Raw genomic sequence first — 22,879 nt, forward strand, 5'->3', positions numbered from 1 at the left:
GCTCTGTCCCGCTTTCACAATTACAATAATATTACTTTCAGAGGTTATAATAGGGTTTTAAGAAGATTATCTGGTGGTCTTAGTAAGCGATTTCTTTTAGCCCCCGATTATAGGGAATAAATCAGTTTTCCAGTGCTGTGGTTTTAGCCTGTTATGCTTCGGCACAACCCGTTGCCTTCTTCAGGGTGGAAGTATGTAAGGATTTTAAACCTGCACGGATAGCCGAGTGAGGTCACCACGTAAGACAATTTGTGTGATCCACGAATGCTTGTCGTGAATCTGGGTGTCTCTGTGCATGTGATGGGATTCAACGACATGGGATTAAATTCCTTAAGTCGCTTTTAAAAGAAATTAATCGTGTCACAAAGAAAGTTGTTTGCAGTCTCTAAAAGTCGTGTTGCCGAGGTGACTGGGTTGAGGAGGTCTGATAGGCAGTCGCTCCTTGTAAAACATTGGTACTTAGCTGAATCCGGTTAGACTAGAAGCCGACCCCAACATAGTTAGGAAAAGGCTAGGATGATGATAGAGCTTAAACTCTGACACCAGTTTTTACATCAACCGTACGATAAGTAAAAGATCAAAATATCACGAATATGACGATGAAAACGGAAAACTAAATGTAGTTAAAAAAAGGTTACCCATTAAAATTAAAAAAGAATAATATTGATTTGCTTAAGTATGTGACTTTAGTGACTTAACTGACCTTTCCATTAAGAAAAGAGGTCTGTGCCCAGCAGTGGGAAGTACACATGGTATTATAGGTATCTAATTAAATAAGAAAAAAATGCACAACGATCGAACGACAAACGATTTCATGATAATCACATTAATATTTTACGTGAAACTGGAAAAAATCGGATGTACGAATGTACCTAGAACCAACTAAATTTTTTTCTTATCTTAAAAAGCAAAAAAATAAAAATACATTTTATATTGTAACAAACCTTTTGTCCATATTGAAACTTTTCAGATACAATCAAAGAAATTATCTATTTTCAAAGTTTATATCGATAAGATAGCAGTAATCAAAAACTATGTTTACGATACACTAATCAGTTTTGTAACAGGTTTAAGATATACAAAAAAACATAACAATTTTTTTTTAATCATAAATAATGCTAATTTTATGTTAATAATATTGATCTGATGATTATTTCAAATGACCTTGTATATCCGCAGTAAGGGCACTTTAATTTTTAAACTTCACACGAAAAAAAAAAAACAAAAAAAATTAAGGACTAACAACACTTTCAAATAAAAACTACTCACCTAATTCCTGTGCTTCCCCAAAAAACTTAAATAAAACAAAAACGAGAACAATAACGAATAAAATAAACGTCAACATATAATAAATAAAATATAAAGTTATCACATCACTGCTTCACTCACTGCAACGAGCTAAATCAAAAAATCCCGCCAAGGTGCCAACGAATGACATCTGTCAACCGAACCCGATCGGCAACTAACCTCAAACTGCGGTGGCCGCTCATAAATTATTTAACGCATAATAATTAACGCGATAATCTTCACAAACACTTAATTATATTTACAAAGCGTTTAATTGGTTGTTACATGTATTTTTGTACGACGTAACCTACACAGCGTGTTGTGTCGCCACAAATGTATGTGACACTGAAATAAAGCGGCTTTATAACCTTGTGTTTTAGTGCGTTTAGTGTGCTTGTATTTGTGAAGCGCTTCAGCGCTGTTTTTACTTTTATTTTTATCGTATGATCCATGAACTTAGATGCGTATCGGGTCTACTTTTAGAGTTAGGGATGTCACGTCCATGTTATCGATTAATGAGGTTTTTCCACATGTTTAATCGATCGTTTTGCCGTGTTTTGGAGTTCAGTTGTAATGTAAAGACATTTTGTGAAGATATTTATTGCTGAACGTGTATTACTTAAGTTTAGGTTTGTAAGACGCTTGTTAAATAAAACCGGTCAAGTGCGAGTTGGACTGGTGGTATTAAGGGTTCAGTGAAAAAAAGTTTAAAGAAAAAAAATATTATGCAAGACTTCACCCATTTTTATTTATTTTTATAATAGCGGCAGAAATACAACTCGGTAGCTGCAGTGGGTCAGCCAGCGGAGTATTAGTAATATGTGTCTGTTTTAATTATTTAGTTATGGAACCCTAAAAACATGTGTAAATGTAACATTTCATTCGTCTGTATAGTTTCTCGAAATAAACTTACTAAGCATAAAGCGAAATGATTTTTATAAAAGACCGTCCACTGTAACATCATTATCATAACCTTTTTCCAGTTAGTTGGGGTCGTCTTACAGTCCAACCGAATGCAGCTAAGTACCAGTGTTTTACAAGGAGCGACTACCTATCTGACCTCTTCAACCTGGGCAACACGATACGGACCGACCGTGTCAAGCGTAGCTTAACCAGTGACCGATCAACTTGTGCATAGCTTAACTATTGTATCTTGTAAAACAGCGTTTTATTTTTAATTTTTTTAACTATTTGATAAAATGAAATATACGTATTCATTTTGATAGTAACTATCGTGAGAACGATTCATAGCCCGACTAGTTTCAGTCAGACCCAACCGGAGTTTGACACGCGATCCCGCCGCGTCATCTCATGACTCCGGTTGGGTCCGAAACTAGTCGGGCAATCCCGACAAATACGCGTGAGTAAACCGTTGTATCATTTAATATACGTATTCTGACGGACTATTGAGGGATTTTTGTTAGTCAAATACCCCTGCTGCTGGTTCTGATTCTGGGTGTCTGAACAAGTGTAACTCGATAAATATTAATCGATATTTTTGTAAAGTTATAGCACATCACTACGAAACCATTTATTTACATAATGAAAATCACATTGTCTTCACGTTTGTAAAGGAAAGAAAACGTTTCTATTTGTAAGGTCTACACGTGATTTTCGATCGATAACGATTTGACATTTTTAACTTCAAAAACTAATATTTAAATACTAGCTGTTGCCCGCGACTTCGTCCGCGTGGTTAGAAGATATAAATTATGATTTATACCTGCCCTGTTTTTACCACATTTTCTATTGTATCTTCGGTCCTATTAGTCGCAGCGTGATGGTATATAGCCTAAAACCTTCCTCGATGAATGGTCTATTAAACACAAAAACAATTTGAACCAGTATTTTCTGAGATTAGTGCGTTCTGTTATTCAGACATCTTTGCCCGTCGTTACAGGTAGTCAGAAGCTTGAAAGTCTGACAACCAGTCTAACTAAGGGGTATCGTGTTGCCCAGGTTACTGGGTTGAGGAGGTCAGATATTTAGTCGCTCCTTGTAAAACACTGGTACTTAGCTGAATCCGGTTAGACTGGAAGCCGACCCCAACATAGTTGGGAGAAGGCTAGGATGCTGATGCCAATGATTATCGGAAACTATTTGCATTAGCAGTATCGATAATTTATTAGTAAAATAAATCAGTAGTACCTATATTTATTAAATGTGTTTGTATAAAAATACACCAAGATTTATATTCTCGAATATTTTTTTAATTCCCCTCTCTGACAACATCTACGATTTTATAGTTATACTAGCTGTTGCCCGCGACTTCGTTCCCGTGGGTAGAAGAAGATGTAAGTTATGATTTATACCCGTTCTGTTTTTTTTCACATTTTCCATTGTATCTTCGCTCCTATTAGTCGCAGCGTGATGGTTTATAGCCTAAAGCCTTCCTCGAATAATTGTCTACTCAACACAAAAATAATTTTTCAATTTGGACCAGTAGTTCCTGAGATTAGCGCGTTCAAACAAACAAACAAACAAACTCTTCAGGTTTATATATTAGTATAGATATTATTTATAGATAAATTAAACCTCTTTGTGCGCGACTGGCAACTATTATATTATAGTTTTTGGTCTAGTGGTTAGTGACCCTGACTGCTATATCGGAGGTCTTGGATTCGTTTCCCACCCAGAGCAAATGTTTGTTTGATGAACACGATCATTCATTCTGAGTCTGGGTGTAATTTATCTATAGAATGTATGTATTTAGAAATATATAAGTATGTTTATCAGTTGTCTAATACTCATATTATAAGCTTTGCTTAGATTGAGACAAGATGACGTTGTGTGAAAGTTGTGGAATATTACATTAAATTATATGTTAATGACTTAAAATGCATCTAAATCGAGCATTTTACGAAAACTGACAAAATTATTGATAATTGTTGAGCGGAATGAGTGTGTCGATCAAATATTTAATGTTTGTATATTTTTTAGGTATCCGTGTTTCATTAAAGGTAATGTTTTTACATTCTACAACAAAATAAATTCAGAAGTTAGAGAGAGAGAAAAGAAGAAACAGAGAGATTTGAACACAGCCATTGACAAAATGCCCTTTATTCTCACGTTTTTTTTATATTTAACAGAACAGTTGTATTAATTTATTGTAGTTGTCCAGGTAACTGGGTTGAGGAGGTCAGGTAGGCAGTCGCTCCTTGTAAAACACTGGTACTTAGCTGAAACCGGTTAGACTGGAAGCCGACCCCGACGTAGTTGGGGAAAGGCTAGATCGATGACGATGATATTTTTTTATCTATTTAAAAATGGGTAATGCATAACATGTCTCTGTTTCTAGAATTCTCTAAGGTCGTCGTCGTCAGCCTTAGTCATAAATTCCGACAGACGGACCGCTGATTGTACGCCTACTGCTACTGAACTGCGATCGGACTACACGTTTGGTTTGCAGTCCTATTGCAGTCAAGTATAATTTGCAATTGGATTGCAGTTAAAATGCGGTCCATCTGTCTAGAGCTTAATGAAGGAAACGAGTTTGTTGAATTTCTTAGTTCCAGTACCAGTGTTTTACAAGGAGCGACTGCCTATCTGACCTCCTCAGCCAAGTTACCTGGGCAACACGATAACCCTTGGTTAAACTGGTTTTCAGACTTTTCAAGCTTCTGACTAGACTACTTGTAACCTATTTTCACAAATAAAGATGATTTATTGATTGTTTACGAACTACCCTTTAAAAAAAACATTTTTTTTCAGGCGCCGGCTAGCAATTTGGGCTAACAAAGAGCACATCGCATAATTTTTTCCAAGCGATGATTACCCTGATCTCTTAAAAATGAACATGTAAAAAACTCCATACGCCAAAGTAGTAGCTGGTGAGGAAGGTCAAACGATTTGTATAGAGCGGTTAAAATCCTCTTATAAAACTCTCCATTTGTCGGAGAGGAGCTCAACAATACCTAAAATAAAAGAAGTGGCTTGTTCTCCGCAAAAACGTGCAAGTAAGGACACGCGCCAAAGACCCAATGATGATCTCGCACCGGTTGGGGGAAAACATGCCAAGAAGCATGGCGGACCGGAGGCTTCTACCAACGCTGTCGAGAACTACGATTTGCGTGTCTTCATAATGCTAGAACCATTCTACGATCTCACGAAAAAACAGTCGATGGTAATCAAGAGGAAAGTCGAAAGAGCGTACGACGAAACAATCTTCTCCAAAGATTCAAAAGTGCGGACCCCTAATTTCAGGAAGAAGACTTTGATGAATAAAGGAGTCATCGAGATGTGTTGCGAAGATGAGTTCGCACTAGAATGGCTCCGAAAAATCATCGCCGGCACACCCTCGCCGAGATCAGACGCGAAACTAGTGGTACGCCGGCAGAGAGAGCTGCAGAACAGACTTCAGGCTATGATTAATCAGCCGGAAGACGATTCAGTGGAACGCCACGTGCCAGGCTACACAAGGCGAATGCGGACAAATACAATATCAATAGTTGGAGCTTCCACAATGCAAAAAAAGGTACATATAAATGAATACGTGTATTTAGCGCTAGACAGTCTGAAGCAGATTTTTTTTTTTTACGATTTATTTATTTATGTTAAAACGATAGAGACACCAATTACATTAACATAGACGTGAAATTTAAAATAGGAAGAAAAACATAATATAAACTAGAAAAACCAACCAGCTTAAGTATAAACATGAGAAACTATTACAAGAGATATTTTGAAGCGGAATGAATGCTGCCGGCGCTATATGCTTGGATCCGTATTCGTAGAAATTCATGAAGATCAAGATTCCGACTAGCGGGTCCCTCAAGATCAACTCACGAGGCCGCTAGAGCCCAAACCGAGGAGCCAGTTAGTTTTAGAACATCACCCAGCGCCCGAGCAACTTGTTGTTTACAAGTTTTTTAGGTATAAGTAGAGTATCCGATAGGATGAAAGAACGTCGTTTTCAATTCTGTAATTTTTTACTTACGTAACAAGTTTATAATAAACATATTTTTTTAACAACAAAAGCATACCTACAGCCTACTAACTGACTTCAAATAAAAACTCCTGATCCTTGTTGCAAGTTTTATAGGACCAAATGACTGATAATCAACGTTAAATTAAAACATAATAACAATTATAATATATCCGCTCCCTAATTTAGACTAATTGAGAAACCTTTTTAACAAGTGGTTGAAAAATCTGATATAGGTACTAGCCGTACTAGGAACCCAGTCTTCACCGTAAACTGTATGAAACATGCATCTTACGCCGAAGTTAAAAATTATTACATTCTTATGTAATTGCTTGTTTTCAATGTCATCTTGCGAGGCAAGAAAATGTTTCATATATCGCGCAGTTTCGTTGATCGTAATGATCGTTAGAATAAAAAAGCGGCAAAATCTTTGACAGACACTCCGTTGAAGGCAATGTTAATAAAAACAATTCCTGGCATTCTCGTATTTGTACCGTTTCAGAGTCTGTGTCGTGTATTTATTTATATTACTAAACTAAGTTTTTGTTTAAGAAGTCCAGCCCCCGTAAAGGTGCGGCCTCATGTAGTCGCTCGGAGCTCGTTTGCAACGACACATCTGGTCACGTGACCTCATTTTAAATTTCTCGCGTCTTGAAATGGTCACCTTCGTATTATTATGTAGTGACAAAGCTGAAAAGGTTGAGGGTGAGAGGTGAGACAAGTCTACATAAGTGTAGTGCTGCAACTTATAATTTAACTCCTGTAAATAATGGAATCAATCAATAAAGGCGCTTATTTCTTTCACATGTATAACTGGCACAGGGTACGAACGAGGTTAGGACATCAGCAACACAGCGAGTCAGCGACTGCATGAAGCAGCAATTTTTCGAGTCATGGAAATTTAAAAAATGGGATCACGCGACTCGATGGGTCGTACCTTAACGCTACCTTAAAAACTAAAACTTAACTAAACTTTCCTGATGTAACTATACTCTTAACAATGTTCTAAAAACACGTTTATATTAAATAATTATTTTCATTTAATATCAGGTTCAGGTTTCAAAAGAATGTCATTTTACTTTTAAGTTGACGATCAAAATACCTGGTTTCTAAATCGGTAGAGATGTGAGAATACCAGGAAACCTAAAATTTGTTTTTCTTATTATAGCCATGTTTAAGATAATTTGCAAGATAAGAATGGAAAATTTATTATGATAGCTCTGATAACACAAATGAAACTAATGGCATACTGTACCCGATTCATATTTGCATTTTTGAAAACGAAAATGTTGTTCTCTAGCGTGGGATTTTTTTCAACATTATAACTGTTATAGTATATTTTTTCTGAAGTCGTATTCATATTCAATTTGAAGTGAACCAATATAAGTGTTACATTATTCGAAATGCCACTAACAATTACGTATGCTTCAATATTTTTTCTATGGCAACACTGACTAGGCAGAATAACTCGACATCCTTGTAGACATTTCATTCACATTCATAAAAAAGTTACATAAAAGTGAAGTGTACACTACAACGTGAAGGACGTTTATTTTCAAGACATTTAATTATTTTGCTTTCGTTTAAATTGTAGTTTTTCAATTTAAATAAGTGCATTGTGGATGGATTGTCATCTTTGGACGATACAATTGTTGCAACGAGATGTTTATTGAAAATCCTGACGCTTTCAAGTCGTGGTTGACCTCCATATTGGAACCCCTGTGAGTACATCCGCTGCCATATTTTATTATTTTCATATTCGCGTTCATTTTGTTAAAATTCGCGAATTGTTGTAATTAATTTCAGTAAAACCTACTTATAATTCGTCTAAGTTGATCTAGAATTTTAAGTAATTATTTTCTGACTAAGTATCAAATTTCACTGACTTGATTTCGAATGACATTGCTAACATTAAAACATTCACATGCGAGTTTATTTTCATGATTTCACACATTTAACTAATTTGTTAGTCAAATAGACTTTTGCGCTTTGTTCAGGCTAAAACTCGATGACTTGTTTCTAAGATAGTAACCTACCATATACGAAATATTCTGGTAGGACCTGTAATACTTACTTACGCAGGATCTAAAACTTAGATATCGAAATCCAAACTGATAAGAGAATTTATTGTGCATTAAAAAGCTTTAAGTATGTAGAATGCGTGTAATAACTCATGTACCTGTGTATTACATCGCACAATATTCAAATTACTATAAAAATAATCGCTTCAAAATTACTTATCACAAACAATTATTTACTACATTACGTGCTTATACTCTTATCACAATTTATGATGTATACTTCGAAAGGTACACCGTTTTTGCAATCTGAGTCTCAGATGGACAAAATAGTTTAAATAATGACATACTAAGTATCATAACCTTATCACAGTTAGGCTATGTCTTTTTTGCTTAAGTTAAAAGATAGTTCATATTTCAGCATTTCAACCATATGTGCATTATAATAATTACATACTTTACTATGTACACACATTACTAAAGAAATACATTAACAAATTCTTTTATTAAAACATTTACAATAATGTGGCAATGCTGCCAGCCTTTTGGGTACACGCTCAGCCAGTAGCAATGCCAATTATTGTTTTTGTTTTTTAGTACTCTTTTTAGGTGTATTATGTCTAGATTCTAAACAAACAACAGAAGTCATGTAAAAAGGTGCTGCCTACTTAAAGAAACAGCAGAATCTCTATTTAAAAAGTGGGCGATATCATCACTGAACTAATCTATATCTATACTAATATACAAAGCTGAAGAGTTTGTTTGTTTGTTTGAACGCGCTAATCTCAGGAACTACTGGTCCAAATTGAAAAATTCTTTTTGTGTTGAATAGACCATTTATCGAGGAAGGCTTTAGGCTATAAACCATTACGCTGCGACTAATAGGAGCGAAGATGGCTATAACTTCTACCCACGGGAACGAAGTCACAGGCAACAGCTAGTCAAATATATATTGATGGTTACAAAATAATTGTCACAATATTTTCCACCTTATAAGTAAATTACAATTAATGTACAAGACAAGAGTACAATAATAGTGGAAAAGATCTCCTTAATGCTGCATCAGCTTAATAAATTAGTATAGAAGTCATCAAAGAAGTAAAAGAAGTTATATAAAGGATCCCTCCTTGTAACTTTATTATATAAATTAATAATATATATATATACAGTATATTATATAATATAATGTTGGACAATATTCACACAACGCCATCTAGTCTCAAATTAAGCAGAGCTTGTGTTATGAGTACTAGACAACTGATAAACATACTTATATAGTTCTAAATACATACATATTATAGATAAATTACATTCAGACACAGAACAAATGATCATGCTCATCACACAAACATTTGTCCTGGGTGGGAATCAAACCCACGACCTCCGGTATAGCAGTCAGGGTCACTAACCACTAGACCAACAGGCCAACAACAAGGATAATGCATCGATTTCCTGAACTTGACTAAATATGAAATTAAAACAATTCCTGTATGACTGAAAATCATCCTTATGTCATAGGGAAACATTAATGTAATGTGTACAAAGACACCGAGACTCAGGACAAGCATTCGTGGATCACACAAATGATTGTCCTACAAGGAGATTGAATGTGCTACATGCTATGTGCCGTTTTCTCATAGTTATGTGCCTATTTAAATACATAATATATTATGACTAATTTCTAGACTACTTTACTTTACTAATTTCTATTGACTATAAAATCTGTGATTTTCACCCTATAATGGTAATTCATTTTTTGCTATTATCTATACTCTATACTGCTAATATATAAAGCTGAAGAGTTTGTTTGTTTGAACGCACTAATCTCAGGAACTACTGGTTCGAATTTAAAAATTCTTTTTGTGTTGAATAGACCATTAATTGAGGAAGGCTTTAGGTTATAAACCATCACGCTGCGACTAATAGGAGCGAAGATACAATGGAAAATGTGAAAAAAGCAGGATGGGTATAAATCATAACTTATATCTTCTTCTACCCACGGAAACGAAGTCGCGGGCAACAGCTAGTACTACATATTGCTAAACAATTACATGTAGTCAAAGTCAAGTATACCATATTATATTAAAAGCAAAAAATGCAAATTCAAATTAAATATCTCTGTTTAAATAACTAATAATATAAATAGTGCATGAAAACTTGTGTTCGGTATTTGTTTCATTTACTTTAGTTAACTTAAGTTTCTCATACACCAAATTAGATGTGGGAAACCCTAGTCTCAGACCAGATTTTTCCCTTCATCAAAAGAGTAACTGGTAGCGGGCTTCCTTTTCCGCATGTAGGCTCCAAGACGGACCATTGTGCGTCAGGGGGCTTTGGGAGGCTGTCAGTCCAGCCATCCCTACTCCCTCTAGAAGAGCAGAGGTCTCCTATGACATTTGCAGGCATCAAAAGGATAAAAACACAACCATATTACTGAGGGTCTGCTGTTTATTCGTCACCAACTCACTAGGCAGAATCTAATAAACTGTAATTTCTCAACTTATACCGATATTGCAACTGTTGTTTCAGTCAAAAAATTGTTGGTTGTTGACAAATTTGAGTGAACACACAAATTTATTTGTTATCCAACTGATATTTAGCCTAATTTGTACGTAACCTGCAATATCACGATTTCGACTTGGACTCAACTATTACCTGTTCATAAAATCTAGTTAGGTCCAAGTTATAAATCTACAAATTAAGATTGTCAAGACCAACACGATGTTTATAATTAACGAGGACGGACTTATATTTGTCCTGTGCGTTTGTCTTACGCGTTACGCCGATGCAAATGTTACGCGCACTGATTAAATATAGATTTTAACTCACGGTTTATTACGCTTTTGTGTTATAATCATCACCTTTAGTACTCGTAATCTTGGCTTCGATACCAGCATGAGATTTTTTAATTGAAATAAATAAAACGTAATTAACCTACAACTGCACAAGTTGATCAATCACAATTAATTAATTAGTTATTCCTGGTTATTAATTTCATATTGTGACGTACGTTAAAGATAATCATGCGTAAAATTGACCATGTGTTTTATCGGTCTGTATATCGAGGTTTATTTATTAATTTGAATAGATATTAAGTTTTATTATATTTACCTTACATACTAATATAATTCAACAAACTATTTATTTATGTTTTTTATTTATTAAAAAAACAAAACTCAAATTTCTTCTATAAAGTAACAAACTTTTAACATTCTCTTTTACAAAAATAAACTTATTTTGTCTTTAAAACAGTCATGTTGTATTATAAAATAAGTAATTAGCTTACTTATACATAATAGAAACAATTATACTTATTAGTCAGTCAGAACAACTTTGGCACATATCAATATTATGCTCTCGACAAATAACTTTTTTGCATTTTTTGCACGATGCATTTGCCTTTCGCCTTATTTTAGAGGGGCAGTAAGTACAGTAAGTACGTTTTTTCGTTACTGGCTCTTCAGTACTGTCATCTGATGTACCAGGCACTTCATTTGGCAAAATATTAGAGATATTATCGCGCAAATATCTCTTCAAAGTAGGAGCTTCTAAACGCTTACGCATAAACGATGACGTCAGGCTCATGTAAAGGTTTCTCATAAATTTTTTGCGACTTTGAACCTTTCTCCCTTGCTACTGACATTATGGCTGTATATAATAAAAGAATTTATGCAGGCAATGTTTATCATTCCGTACAATAATGCCATAGGCCACCTATTCGTCTTCCTACTGCAGGTCATCACAGAACACATTTGGTCTAGCGTGTCCACTCCGCCTTTAGTTTGATTATAATACATAACCATTTGCGGTTTACCGGTACTTTCGTTGATAGAAGCATCCTCATCACAAGATGATAATAAGTATACCATCTTAGCTGGCTTCGGTTTATATGAGACGAGAGTAAGGGGTCCGTCAAAACAAAACATCGATGTTCCCACTGGCCTGGAGCGACTGTTTTTCAGTACTTCCGGTATCTCGCGTTTGTTTGATCGCACGGTTCCACAATGGTTAACTTATACGGTTCTTGTAGTAAGTTTTTTGCCAAAGGGATTGAGGTGAACCAATTGTCACACGTAATATTACGACAACTACCGTGCACAGGCTTTGATAACTCCTTCACGTAGTATTCACCGAGTGGTACTCCGTTGGTCTGTGTTCCTCTTCCCAAATAAGGCATTCCATTTATCATATACTTTGTACCACTGTCACACATCATGAGGATTTTTATTCCATACTTACTTGGCTTGTTTGGGATATACATCCTAAACGGACACCGTCCTCTAAAACCAAGTAACTGTTCATCTATGGTCAAATGAGCCCCTGGAGTGTAATTTTGTATGCACTGATGGATAAAGAGATCCCATATTTTTCTAACAGGAGTAAATACATCGTTTTCTCGAAGTGTGGGCCGTATACTTTTGTCATCCATTCTAAGACATCGTATCAAAAAATCAAAACGATCACGACTCATTACAGAGACGTACACCATTGACAAAGATCGATCAAAGAGGTCATCTGTGGACATGTGGTTATCTTTTCTCACTGCTGTCATTACCAGAATACCAAAGAAAGCATAGATTTCATCTTCATTCGTGTCACGAAATGTAGCACCTGTCATAGATTCCCGACGTTTCAATGATATCTCAGCATTTGTCCATTTTACAATTTCCGAAATTATCTCATCAGTAAAAAATAGTTTGAAGCATAAAAGTGGGTCATATATATTGCGGCACATACGCGTCGGACCTCTTTGAGATCTGACAATGTTCAGTGCAGAGACTCGGCTACGCCTCGTGGACTTTGAAGTTGACCAACAATGTTTATTCTTACCTCTAATAGTCCTCTGTGGCAAGGTCAAGATTTTGTTAGAAGCCAATGAAGAACCTGGTTGTTCAATAACATTTTGTTCGTCTAATATTTCACTACCGCTTGACGTTGGCTGCACTTCATGTACCTCATCTATAAACGCTTCTTCTGTATCGCTCTGGACGTCATCTTCACTTACGTGATCTGATATTTCACTGTCAGAATCCTCACCAACAAGCTCGTCATCGCTTTGCAGAAGAGCAGAGAGGATATGCTCATCGTCTAAAGAACTACCCATTTTATTATATATTAGTCACGATATCTATAACAAGAAAATATATATATAATAAGTTATCACGTAAGTAGAACATGAAATAACAATATAATTATCGTATGAGTTAAATCTTAAAAGTCACGTAAAAGATAATCATGCGTCATTTTGACTCACGCGGTCGTTATAGTTCAAAATCAGTGACACTTACCGCATTGACAAGCACGCCTCACGGGAGCTCCAAGCGGCGACTGAGATGTCCTAAACGCACAGCGACGGATTCGCGCTATTTAGAAAGAGAGAGCAATATTTCAAGAATGCATGCGTCAATTTTACGCCAGACTATCTTTCTAGGGGTTAATTATTTGTGTACCAAATTTCGTTAAAATCCCTTCAGTTGTTTTTGCGTGAAAGAGTAACAAACCACGGACGTCTTGTATCAGCGACGACGTGACGATGTAGTTGCCTTAAGAACCGCGATGCTATCGGAGAGAATCCTGATGGCTTGGTCCTGGACCCCTCTCCTTTCTATAGCTCTGGCCGCCTGGGTGATGGCTACACACTCGCATTGGAAGATCGAGTTGTCTGCACCCAGAGGTATTAATATGTTGATGTTCAGGTCCATTGAGAATACTCCTGCGCCTGTGCTTGTTGAGTCCGTTTTTGAGCTATCTGTGTAGACGCGTACCTCGTGTATTCCCGAGGAATCTTGTTTGTTTTCTGTCGTTTGTATTGTGTATGCTTTGTTGAAGACATACATCTTAGGTATTCGGTCACATGGTGCATTCAGCATTGGTACGGACTCAAGGCTTTAGTTTTTAATACTATTAGGATAAATTTCTTAGTTTTCGTCTGACACCATGGCAAATATATATCTTTCTTTCTACTTTCTACCCCAAACCTTCTACTAGTCTCAATCCTAGCCCACTTGGGACCAGCCAATTCGTCAGAGTTTATATCAATCCATCACCACTTCCTATTCCGACACATTCAGCGCCTTCCATTCGCTAGAAATCGATTTAAATAACTATAATTGATATGTAGTAAATGTACTAACCGAATTACATAAAACACTGTGCCTTATCAGCTTCTGATAAGACGTAACCGTGAATTACATAAACTTAGGACTTTTATCTAAACGGTACCTGATTCTGATTGGCCTAAGTTATCATTATTTTTTAAAATATTATTATAACTTAGATGACTAATTGATGGCTTAATAATGAGTTCACGGATAGCTGAGTGTGTGCACTATGCACGACGTATAGCAGGTTCGATCCCTGCTTGGGACTTGCTTGTTCTGAGTATCTTGAATATTTGTCAAACTTTCGCGACACAAGTATTGAATTATTATTTAATTAGCACGCTGTCACCTTTTTACAATGCTTAAATTATATGAATCATGATAATAACATTCCACAACGCCATCTCGTCTCAAACTAAGCAAAACTTGCATTAAGAGTACTAGACAACTGATAAGAAGCTTTTATATTTTTAAATACATCCATAATATAAATAAACACAGAACAAATGATCGTGCTCATCAGACAAAAATTTGTCCGTGTGGGAATCGAACCCACGGCCTCCGATATAGCAGTCAGGGTCACTAAACACTATATCAACAAGCCAATCAACATAGAAATAACTTACTAAATCCGTTGGCTCAGCGACCCGAATTGTGTCTTGGCCTCTGATACGAGAGAGCGCCACTTTACCGTCATTGTGTCATTGGCGTGAAGCGTCCGAAGATCGGCCTTATAGAAATTATCATCATCATCATCATCTCAGCCTATAGCAGTCCACTGCTGCATAGGCCTCTCCATAAGTTCTCCAGCGCGACCGGTTCATTGCCACCTGCATCCAACGGGACCCAGCGGTTATAGAAATAAACTTAACTAAATTTATTTTGAATGTTTCCAGATGTGATGCCGACCCAGCCGCCCTCGCCAAATATGTTTACGCTCTCGTCAAAAAGGACAAACCGCTTGAGGAGCTTCGGGAGGTGATGGTGGATCAGCTGGACGTGTTCCTCCAACAGGGTAAGAAGCATTATCTATATTATCCTCACAATTCTTCGAATAGTCGCCGTGACCGGTGCGTCACATAGACTACAGCTTTATTAACCTGCCCGTGCAGCGGGATCGCCCCAAAGGGTTACTACCGTGGCCCCGGTACAAGAAGGGCAAAGGAAGGAACAAGGGTGGGTTTTAATCAGTAGAAGTCTGACACTCCTGTCTACTCAACCCAAAGCGGAAGGAATCATTTAATGATTCACCATCCCAAAAATAGGTGATGAAGAAAAACATTGTGAGAAACGATGTGCGATTCAACTAGTCTAATCTTCTTTTTAAGTAAAAAAAGAAGAATAGACTAGCAGAATTAACTCGGGCAGCAGAATCCTCACTTATCTGGTGACGAAGCGGCTAGTGTCAGACTCTTACTGACTAAACCTGAACCGCCGTGCAACGTCATCCGCATTTAGAAATTCATTAATACTAATACTACATTATATGTTACAGAAACAAAGCCGTTCGTTGAGATGCTCTTCAAATCGTTGGAGAGCAATGAGTATTTGAAGCCAGGGCGGGAGGAGAAAGAAAAGCTGCCCTCTCCGCCCCCCGCCGACGTCGAACCGGCAAAGGAGCCTGAAGTAGAAAATAATAACGGTTAGTGATAACCAACTACTAATTATCTATTATCAAGCCTATTGTGTCTAGGGTTTTCTGTGGATTATATAGTAGTTGCTTCTAAATCTATATTTTTATAATAACTATCGTGAGACTGATTCACCGGTCACCGGTCGCTCATGATTAAGGACTCCGGTTGGGTCCGAAACTAGTCGGGCACCCCCGATAAATATGCGTGAGTAAACCGTTTCATCATTTAATAATGCTTTTAAATCTATTAGATTAAAAAATATAAAAAAACCCACGTTTTTAAATCTTATCAAAATCGGTCCAGCCGTTTTTATAGTTGTAATTTGCATTGTCATCGGGTTTGAAGCTACCCTGACAATTTCAGCCTGCTAGCTTATAAGGAAGTGCCTCAAAATTGAGTTGCAAAAATCCAACCGGAACTACAAACAAACAAGAAAAGTGAGTGTATAAAAACGTGGGAAAAACGAATTGCTGGTCGTTAGTCTCCCTAAAAGTCGAGAACGTTTTGATATATTCGTTTAAGTCCAGAGAAGGTTTAAATGGTGATAGAATATGGAAAAGATGCAAAAAATCATGCAATGTTTTGACTGCATTGCTATCTTCGACTGCCAGGCGGTACTTAGTTCGCCGGGGCAGCTAGTGCCTATCAAAATATAGAGCTATGAGGGGGATTTATTTCAAGATATTCAGTTTTTGTTAAATATTTTAGTGATTTTAGTTAGGAATTGTCATCATCCCCATTTTAATTAAATCAGATTGACGAAAAGCAAACCCCTCAATGTTAAGTTATTATTAAAAATTATATTCTGTTAAACCTATAAATAGTGATAACATATGTTTACCTACTATTTTAAGCGACTGACCACTGGACTGTTTATAAATAAATGTATTTTATGGAATTTTATTTATAGAATTGAAATCACCCACTTTGAATTTGTTTTCGTTAACTTTGGGAGATCTTTCTATTTGTATCCTGTTTAGTGGGTTTCTAAAATTATTTTTAACTTAAGCCATAAATAGTGACTGTATTAAAATAAGGTTGATTTTTGAGAAGGTAGTTATCAATTTAGATTGAGCACGGATTATCATTGATAATTAATTTAATTATTAAAACAAGGCGCTGCTTGTATCGCACCTAGGGTCGGTGAAAGGCATTGTCCACTGTAGAATGATATTATTCTTGGACATATGTTTTTTTTTATGTTTTTGATTTCGGCAATCTTTTGTTAATAATTTTACAATGTCTTACACTGTAGGATTTCGACAAGTCAATAATTTTAAATGCTGCCTGGGGAGTTTTATGCACTGTTTTTTCTCTCGTTGAAAAAGCACTTAGGAAGCGGTGAAGGGCGGACGAAATTCGGTGCTGTCCATGAAATTTTACCTTAAAAAAATGTTGCTTAGTAGCCGAATTTGAATTAATGACTACCCAGTTTCGCCCACCATTCACCAGAATGGTGGTCGAAACTGTGTGGTTCAAAGTCTTACTTAAGTCTTAGTTACCGGCACGGATCTTGAGCGCTGACCTTCACCTGCGCAGAAGTGATTGTTTGTGTCCCTTTTGCGGTATGAATTGAGGCGCGGGGGTGGATTCAGGTGCAGTGAGTGTCCCGCAGCGCATCGCGTCATAGCCGACATGAGGGATGAGTTGAAATTCGTTGTTTGCTGCAGTTGCATTCACCTCAAGACGACGAGTACACACAATTGATTGGCGTTTTATTTTACGATGCGCAAAGCGATCCCCACTCTTCCTCCGAGCGCTCAATAACTGTGCCGGTAACTATAGCTCACTTTAAATAAATGAGTTTTAATTGAGATGTTGTTTGTCGCGGCAGGTGTGGCAGGTGTAGCAGGAGCAGCCGGTGTAGCCGGTGCGGCGGGTGCGGCGGCTGTGGCGGCGCCGGCGCCGGGCGCGGCGCTGTCGGGCGTGCCGCGGCGCGCGCGCTCCCCGGCGGCGGGCGCGGGCGCGGGGGGCGCGGCCGGGGGCGCGGGGGGCGCGGCCGGGGGCGCGGGGGCGCCCGCGCGCCTCGTGGTGTCGCGCGGGGCCCGCGCCGTCGCGCCCCGCGCTCCCCACAGCGAACACACGCTCGTCAAGGTACGGAACACTCCCCATTTCTTTATTTATATGGGATATGGGACAATCAAACAGATACATTCGAAGAGCTCGTGGCTATGACAAAACTATCGATCATAGATTAAGCGGTTACGCTTGACGCCTTGTGTATGTTGTGGGTGACTATCTTTCTCGACGAATTCCGCCGTCTTTCGGAAGCCACGTTAATTTGTGGGTCGCGGCTTATGTGCTTACATCTTTGACAGTTGTTACGGGTAGTCAGAAGCTTGACTAAGGGGTATCGTGTTACCCAGAAAACTGAGTTAAGGAGGTCAGATAAGCAAAAATTTAGCTTGGTAATAATTATGTGTCTAATACAGTATTTTTGTCCTAGGTATTACCGTTGACTGAACTTCTAGAAGAACCAGTAGACCAGCCACCGAGAAGAAGAGATAGACGAAATGATTCGGTGAGTTAATAAGACATATGATTTATCTGTCATACCTGCCTATAGATATCTTGCCCAGGGAACTGGGTTGAGGAGGTGAGATAGGCAGTCGCTCCTTGTTAAATCTCAAAAAAGTTTGTTTCTAATTTAATCCGATTGCCATTAAATCATCGGTCATCTTAAATACCAGTATCGGGGCTCTTGTGAATGTGGTCACCAATGAGTTCAGTGAAGCAGCCAAATCGTAGTCTCACACCGATGGTATAGACCTCATTGTTTGACTTAATGTAATGCTTCTCCGCAGACGCGCGACAAGGAGGACCGGCGGCGTCGCCGCTCGCGCTCGTGGGAGCGGCGCGCGCGGCAGCGGCGCCACGCGCGCGAGCCCGACCACGCGCCCGACACGCGCAGGTAACTGTACTCCACCGCCGCCTGCCGGCTGGCTGCTTGGCCCTAGGCAGACAGACTGCATTTCAACTGCGAATTTACACTTCGGATGCAGTTCACACGACTGCAATAGAACTGAAAACCAACCGAGCGGGGTCCAATTGCAGTCGGCGTGCAGTCGTGTCAACTGTATTCAAACTGCATTTTCTTTATCTAGCCCACTGTGTCCCACTGCTGGGCAAAGGCCTCCCCCAAATCCTTCCACGATTCTCTATTCTGGCGGTCATGGAACCAACCCGCGCAAACTGCATCCAAACTGTACCACCAGCATCAGCAGTTGAAATGCTGTCCGTCTGTCTAGAGTGTTAGGCATCGGCATTATTTACCTCCACACACAACACGAGAAAGTGACCCACCTGCTCGCAGTACTGGCTGGTGGAAGCCCGCGGTCGCTGTATGAAGGACTGCATTGCAACCTCATGCCTAAACCACCATGACTAAACCTGAACCGCTGTGCTACGTCATCCGAGTTTTTGTGTCGGAGTATGGCAATGCGTTACAATCCTACTTACAATTAGTACTATGCCTATCTCTTGCTGGTTAATCATGTCACGTGACAACTCTAGCTAGCCTAAAAAAATAACTTTTGCCATATAAAAGCGATGCCATTTATTTATTTGCAGATTAACAATTTCATTTCATTTCTCTGCTTTCTCTTGTACCCCTTTTAGGTTTCCATACCCAAGAAGGTAAAAAAGAAACCGTATTACCAAAGTTTTCGTAATAGGATCCCAAATCTGTCCGTCCGTCTGTTACCTGAATGTACATATCTCGTATAACTTGATAGTTATATAGTTGAAAAGTTCACAGATGATAAATGTAAAATGTATTTCTCGGTATTAATGGATTGGGTTCGGATATATCAACATTTATCTTCCTCAGCTACAAGCCTTCGCTAAGAGGTTTAAGCTGGTATTATTAATAACTAAATTAGATATTGACTGGCCTGTTGTTCTAGTGGTTGGAGACCCTGATTGCTATACCAGAGGCTGTGGGTTCGAATCCCACCCAGGACAAATGTTTGTTTCGCGCGATCTATTGTTCTGTGTCCGGGTGTAATTTATCTGTGTTATATATGTATTTATATATAAGTATGTTAATCAGTTGTCTAGGACTCATAGTACAAGCGAAAACTTAGTTTTAAGACTAGATGGCGTTGTGTGAAAGATGTGAAATAAATATTAAATGAATGATTGTACATCAGACGAGCGCTTTCCCGTTCGCCGTCGCCGCGCGGTCGCTACAGAAACAGAAGTCCGCCGCCGCCCGCCAGCGACAGGCAGAACAGTCGCTCTAGGTATGTCTAGTAGAAATTAGTAGAAAATGGTACAACTCTGTAGCGTAGAGAATAGGGATGATGACGTTTTATTTTCAGTGTCTTCCTTTTAGTTTATTGTTTAAATAATGGATGCGTATTTTTAATTTTTCTCGCAAACGTATTATTAGGAAAGAATACTTGTCTAATACTTTTTAATTATCTAAGGGACTAATTAGATTTTCTCTTTTTATACCCAGTCATCATCCCTATTTCGAGGCCTTCCGCCGCTTTCTAGCGACTTTACAAATCACTTTGATAATTGTAGTATTATATGGTAGAAAAGTAACTGCTGTGTAGTGAAAGGCTGAGTAACCGATCTATGTGAGATTGTGTATGTAAAAATTTAGTAGTAAATAGTAATTTATGTAGTATAAAAAAGACGAAAGTCAGTATAACAGCTCTTGGTGTATTGTAGTAGAATATAGAAGGAAATGGTAGAAAATTGTAGCCTTGGCAACTCAATCTAGATGAGGCTGGTTGCTACACTTATTATTTGCTGGACGACCTCTCGTTCGACTTCGAGTCCTTAATACCGTTACATCATTTAATAATGAATCAGTGTCACGATAGTTATTATAAAGAAATATCTCATGAACGGATTAGTTTTGATAACAAAACAGAGATGCTTTCGACACAGTTAGGAAAAAGGCTTGGCCGATGATGATGAGGTGCTTTCATACTTATACCAAACATTATCATTATTGTGTTAACTTAAGTGAGGCTTATTCATAATTGCTTAAAAATGGTTAACACGAACGTATTTAGTGCCGCGCCAGCTTATGATGGACAACTCAAGTTGCGTCTACTACTTAACCCCGCTTTCCCCCAATAAATACTCGATAGGAAAATAGTTCATAAACATATTAAAATTTATTAAATGATGTAACGGTTTACTCACGCGTACTTATCAGGATTGTCCGACTAGTTTCGGACCAAACCGGAGTCCTTACTCATGAGCTGGCGCGGCGGCACTCCCGATAAATACGCCTGATTAATTTGCATCGTTTAATAATGAATCAGTGACACGATAGTTAATATAAAAATTTAACAATTCCAATTACTTTCAGATCAAGATCACCGGCGGGACGGGATCGAGACCACGAGCGAGAACGGGACAGACTGAGGGTGCCACGCGAGTTGGAGCGAGACAGGATGTCTCGAGACCGAGACCACAGGGACCGACTGTCTCGCTCTAGGGATAGGGACCGGTAAGTGAATGCGGACAACATCACATACATTGTTCTGAACCCAAAGTAAATTGCTGAAGCACTTGTGTTATGGAATTCAGATACAACGAAGGTACCAAAAACACTCCGACCCGAGATAATTTAGAAATGTGAATTTTTACATCGACCCAACCAGCCAAATTACCCCCTGCACGGATAGCCGAGTGGTTGAGGTCACCACACAAAACGCATTGAACGCGAAATATCGCCGGATCGACCCCGCGTAGGACAAGCATTTGTCTGAATGCTTGTTCTGAGTCGGAGAGGAGCTCGTGGCTAAGCTATAACCGCATAAGTGAAACGCTCACAGGTTAAGCTATGCTTGACGCGGTTGGTCCGTAGATGGGTGACCATCTGTGTCATAGCGAGTTCCTCCGTGTTTCGGAAGGCACGTTAAATTGTGGGTCCCGGCTGTTATTCTTACATCTTTGATAGTCGTTACAGGTAGTCAGAAGCTTGAAAAGTCTGACAACCAGTCTACCCAAGGGGTATCGTGTTGCCCAGGTAACTGGGTTTAGGAGGTCTGATAGGCAGTCGCTCCTTGTAAAACACTGGTACTCAGCTGAAACCGGTTAGACTGGTAGCCGACCCCAACATAGTTGGGAAAAGGCTAAGCCAATGATGATGCTTGTTCTGAGTCTGGGTGTCTTTGTGCAAGATATTTGTATGTTTGTTAAAACCTCTCACGACACAAGGACAATTAAATCCCTTACAGCGGGAGTCGTGTGTTATAAGTATTTATACATCTCGTTACTTACAGATCTCGGGAGAGGTCACGTGACAGGTCACGCGGGTCAACCTCCCCCCACCAAGAGACGAGGCTCGATCACAACGACGCCTACAAACGAAGGTGTAGAGATTTCGATGGTATGTACCTATTGATGTATATGTATTACTAGCTGTTGCCCGCGACTTCGTCCGCGTGGTTAGAAGATATAAGTTAGGAATTTTTGAACATAAACCCTCGAAGATGAATATTTTTTCCACATTTTCCGTTGCATCTTCGCTCCTAGTAGTCGCAGCGCGATGGTATGTAGCCTAGAACCTTCCTCAATGAATTGTCTATTCAACACAAAAATAAGTTCTCAATTTGAATCAGGTGTTCCAGAGATTAGCGCGTTCAAACAAACAAACTCTTCAGCTTTATATCTAATATATAAAATTCCCGTGTCACGATGTTAGTTACCGTACTCCTCCGAAACGGTTCAACCGATTCTTATGAAATTTAGTATGCATATTGGATAGGTCTGAGAATAGAACAACATCTATTTTTCATACCAATAAGTGATAAGGGTTGCTCACACTAAAAAAAATATTTAATTTTGTGGACGAAATTGTTTTGTTTTTATTTTTTTTATAATGTGGCATTAAAAATACATATAACTAGAAAAAAAAATTCGGCAGAACAACGTTTGCCGGGTCAG

The 22,879-nt window shown here is 38.4% G+C and overlaps 3 protein-coding genes across 4 annotated transcripts in view; 2 read left to right on the top strand and 1 right to left on the bottom strand.

Annotated features, from left to right (window-relative positions):
- LOC113498903 (acetyl-CoA carboxylase) overlaps positions 1–1,632 on the bottom strand; it is an 88,605-nt gene extending 86,973 nt beyond the window's left edge. For both annotated transcript variants that reach the window (XM_026879099.1, XM_026879097.1), the window contains exon 1: positions 1,270–1,632. In XM_026879099.1, coding sequence (XP_026734900.1) covers positions 1,270–1,345 — 76 coding nt within the window. In that variant the 5' untranslated portion in view covers positions 1,346–1,632. The remainder of the gene's footprint in view (positions 1–1,269) is intronic.
- A 3,275-nt stretch (positions 1,633–4,907) lies between these two features.
- On the top strand, positions 4,908–7,460 carry LOC113498495. Its single transcript, XM_026878505.1, has 2 exons — positions 4,908–5,761; positions 5,894–7,460. Exons 1-2 carry the CDS (start codon positions 5,369–5,371, stop codon positions 5,915–5,917), a joined length of 417 nt encoding a protein of 138 aa, XP_026734306.1. The 5' UTR covers positions 4,908–5,368; the 3' UTR covers positions 5,918–7,460.
- A 169-nt stretch (positions 7,461–7,629) lies between these two features.
- The window catches only part of LOC113498795 (RNA-binding protein 26), a 45,185-nt gene continuing 29,935 nt past the window's right edge, over positions 7,630–22,879 (top strand). Inside the window, exons 1-10 of the mRNA XM_026878940.1 lie at positions 7,630–7,932; positions 15,227–15,345; positions 15,826–15,972; positions 17,799–17,927; positions 17,976–18,058; positions 18,411–18,485; positions 18,769–18,875; positions 20,116–20,208; positions 21,297–21,437; positions 22,216–22,322. Coding sequence (XP_026734741.1) covers positions 7,874–7,932; positions 15,227–15,345; positions 15,826–15,972; positions 17,799–17,927; positions 17,976–18,058; positions 18,411–18,485; positions 18,769–18,875; positions 20,116–20,208; positions 21,297–21,437; positions 22,216–22,322 — 1,060 coding nt within the window. The 5' untranslated portion in view covers positions 7,630–7,873. The remainder of the gene's footprint in view (positions 7,933–15,226; positions 15,346–15,825; positions 15,973–17,798; positions 17,928–17,975; positions 18,059–18,410; positions 18,486–18,768; positions 18,876–20,115; positions 20,209–21,296; positions 21,438–22,215; positions 22,323–22,879) is intronic.

The sequence above is a fragment of the Trichoplusia ni genome, chromosome 11 (assembly GCF_003590095.1).
Source record: "Trichoplusia ni isolate ovarian cell line Hi5 chromosome 11, tn1, whole genome shotgun sequence".
Classification (NCBI taxonomy): Eukaryota; Metazoa; Arthropoda; class Insecta; order Lepidoptera; family Noctuidae; genus Trichoplusia; species Trichoplusia ni.

Coding starts and splice junctions, on each gene's coding strand:
- LOC113498495 (XM_026878505.1), top strand. CDS start 5,369: ATGCTAGAACCATTCTACGATCTCACGAAAAAACAGTCGATGGTAATC. Junction 5,762..5,893: donor CTTCCACAATGCAAAAAAAG/GTACATATAAAT, acceptor AATTTAAAATAG/GAAGAAAAACATAATATAAA.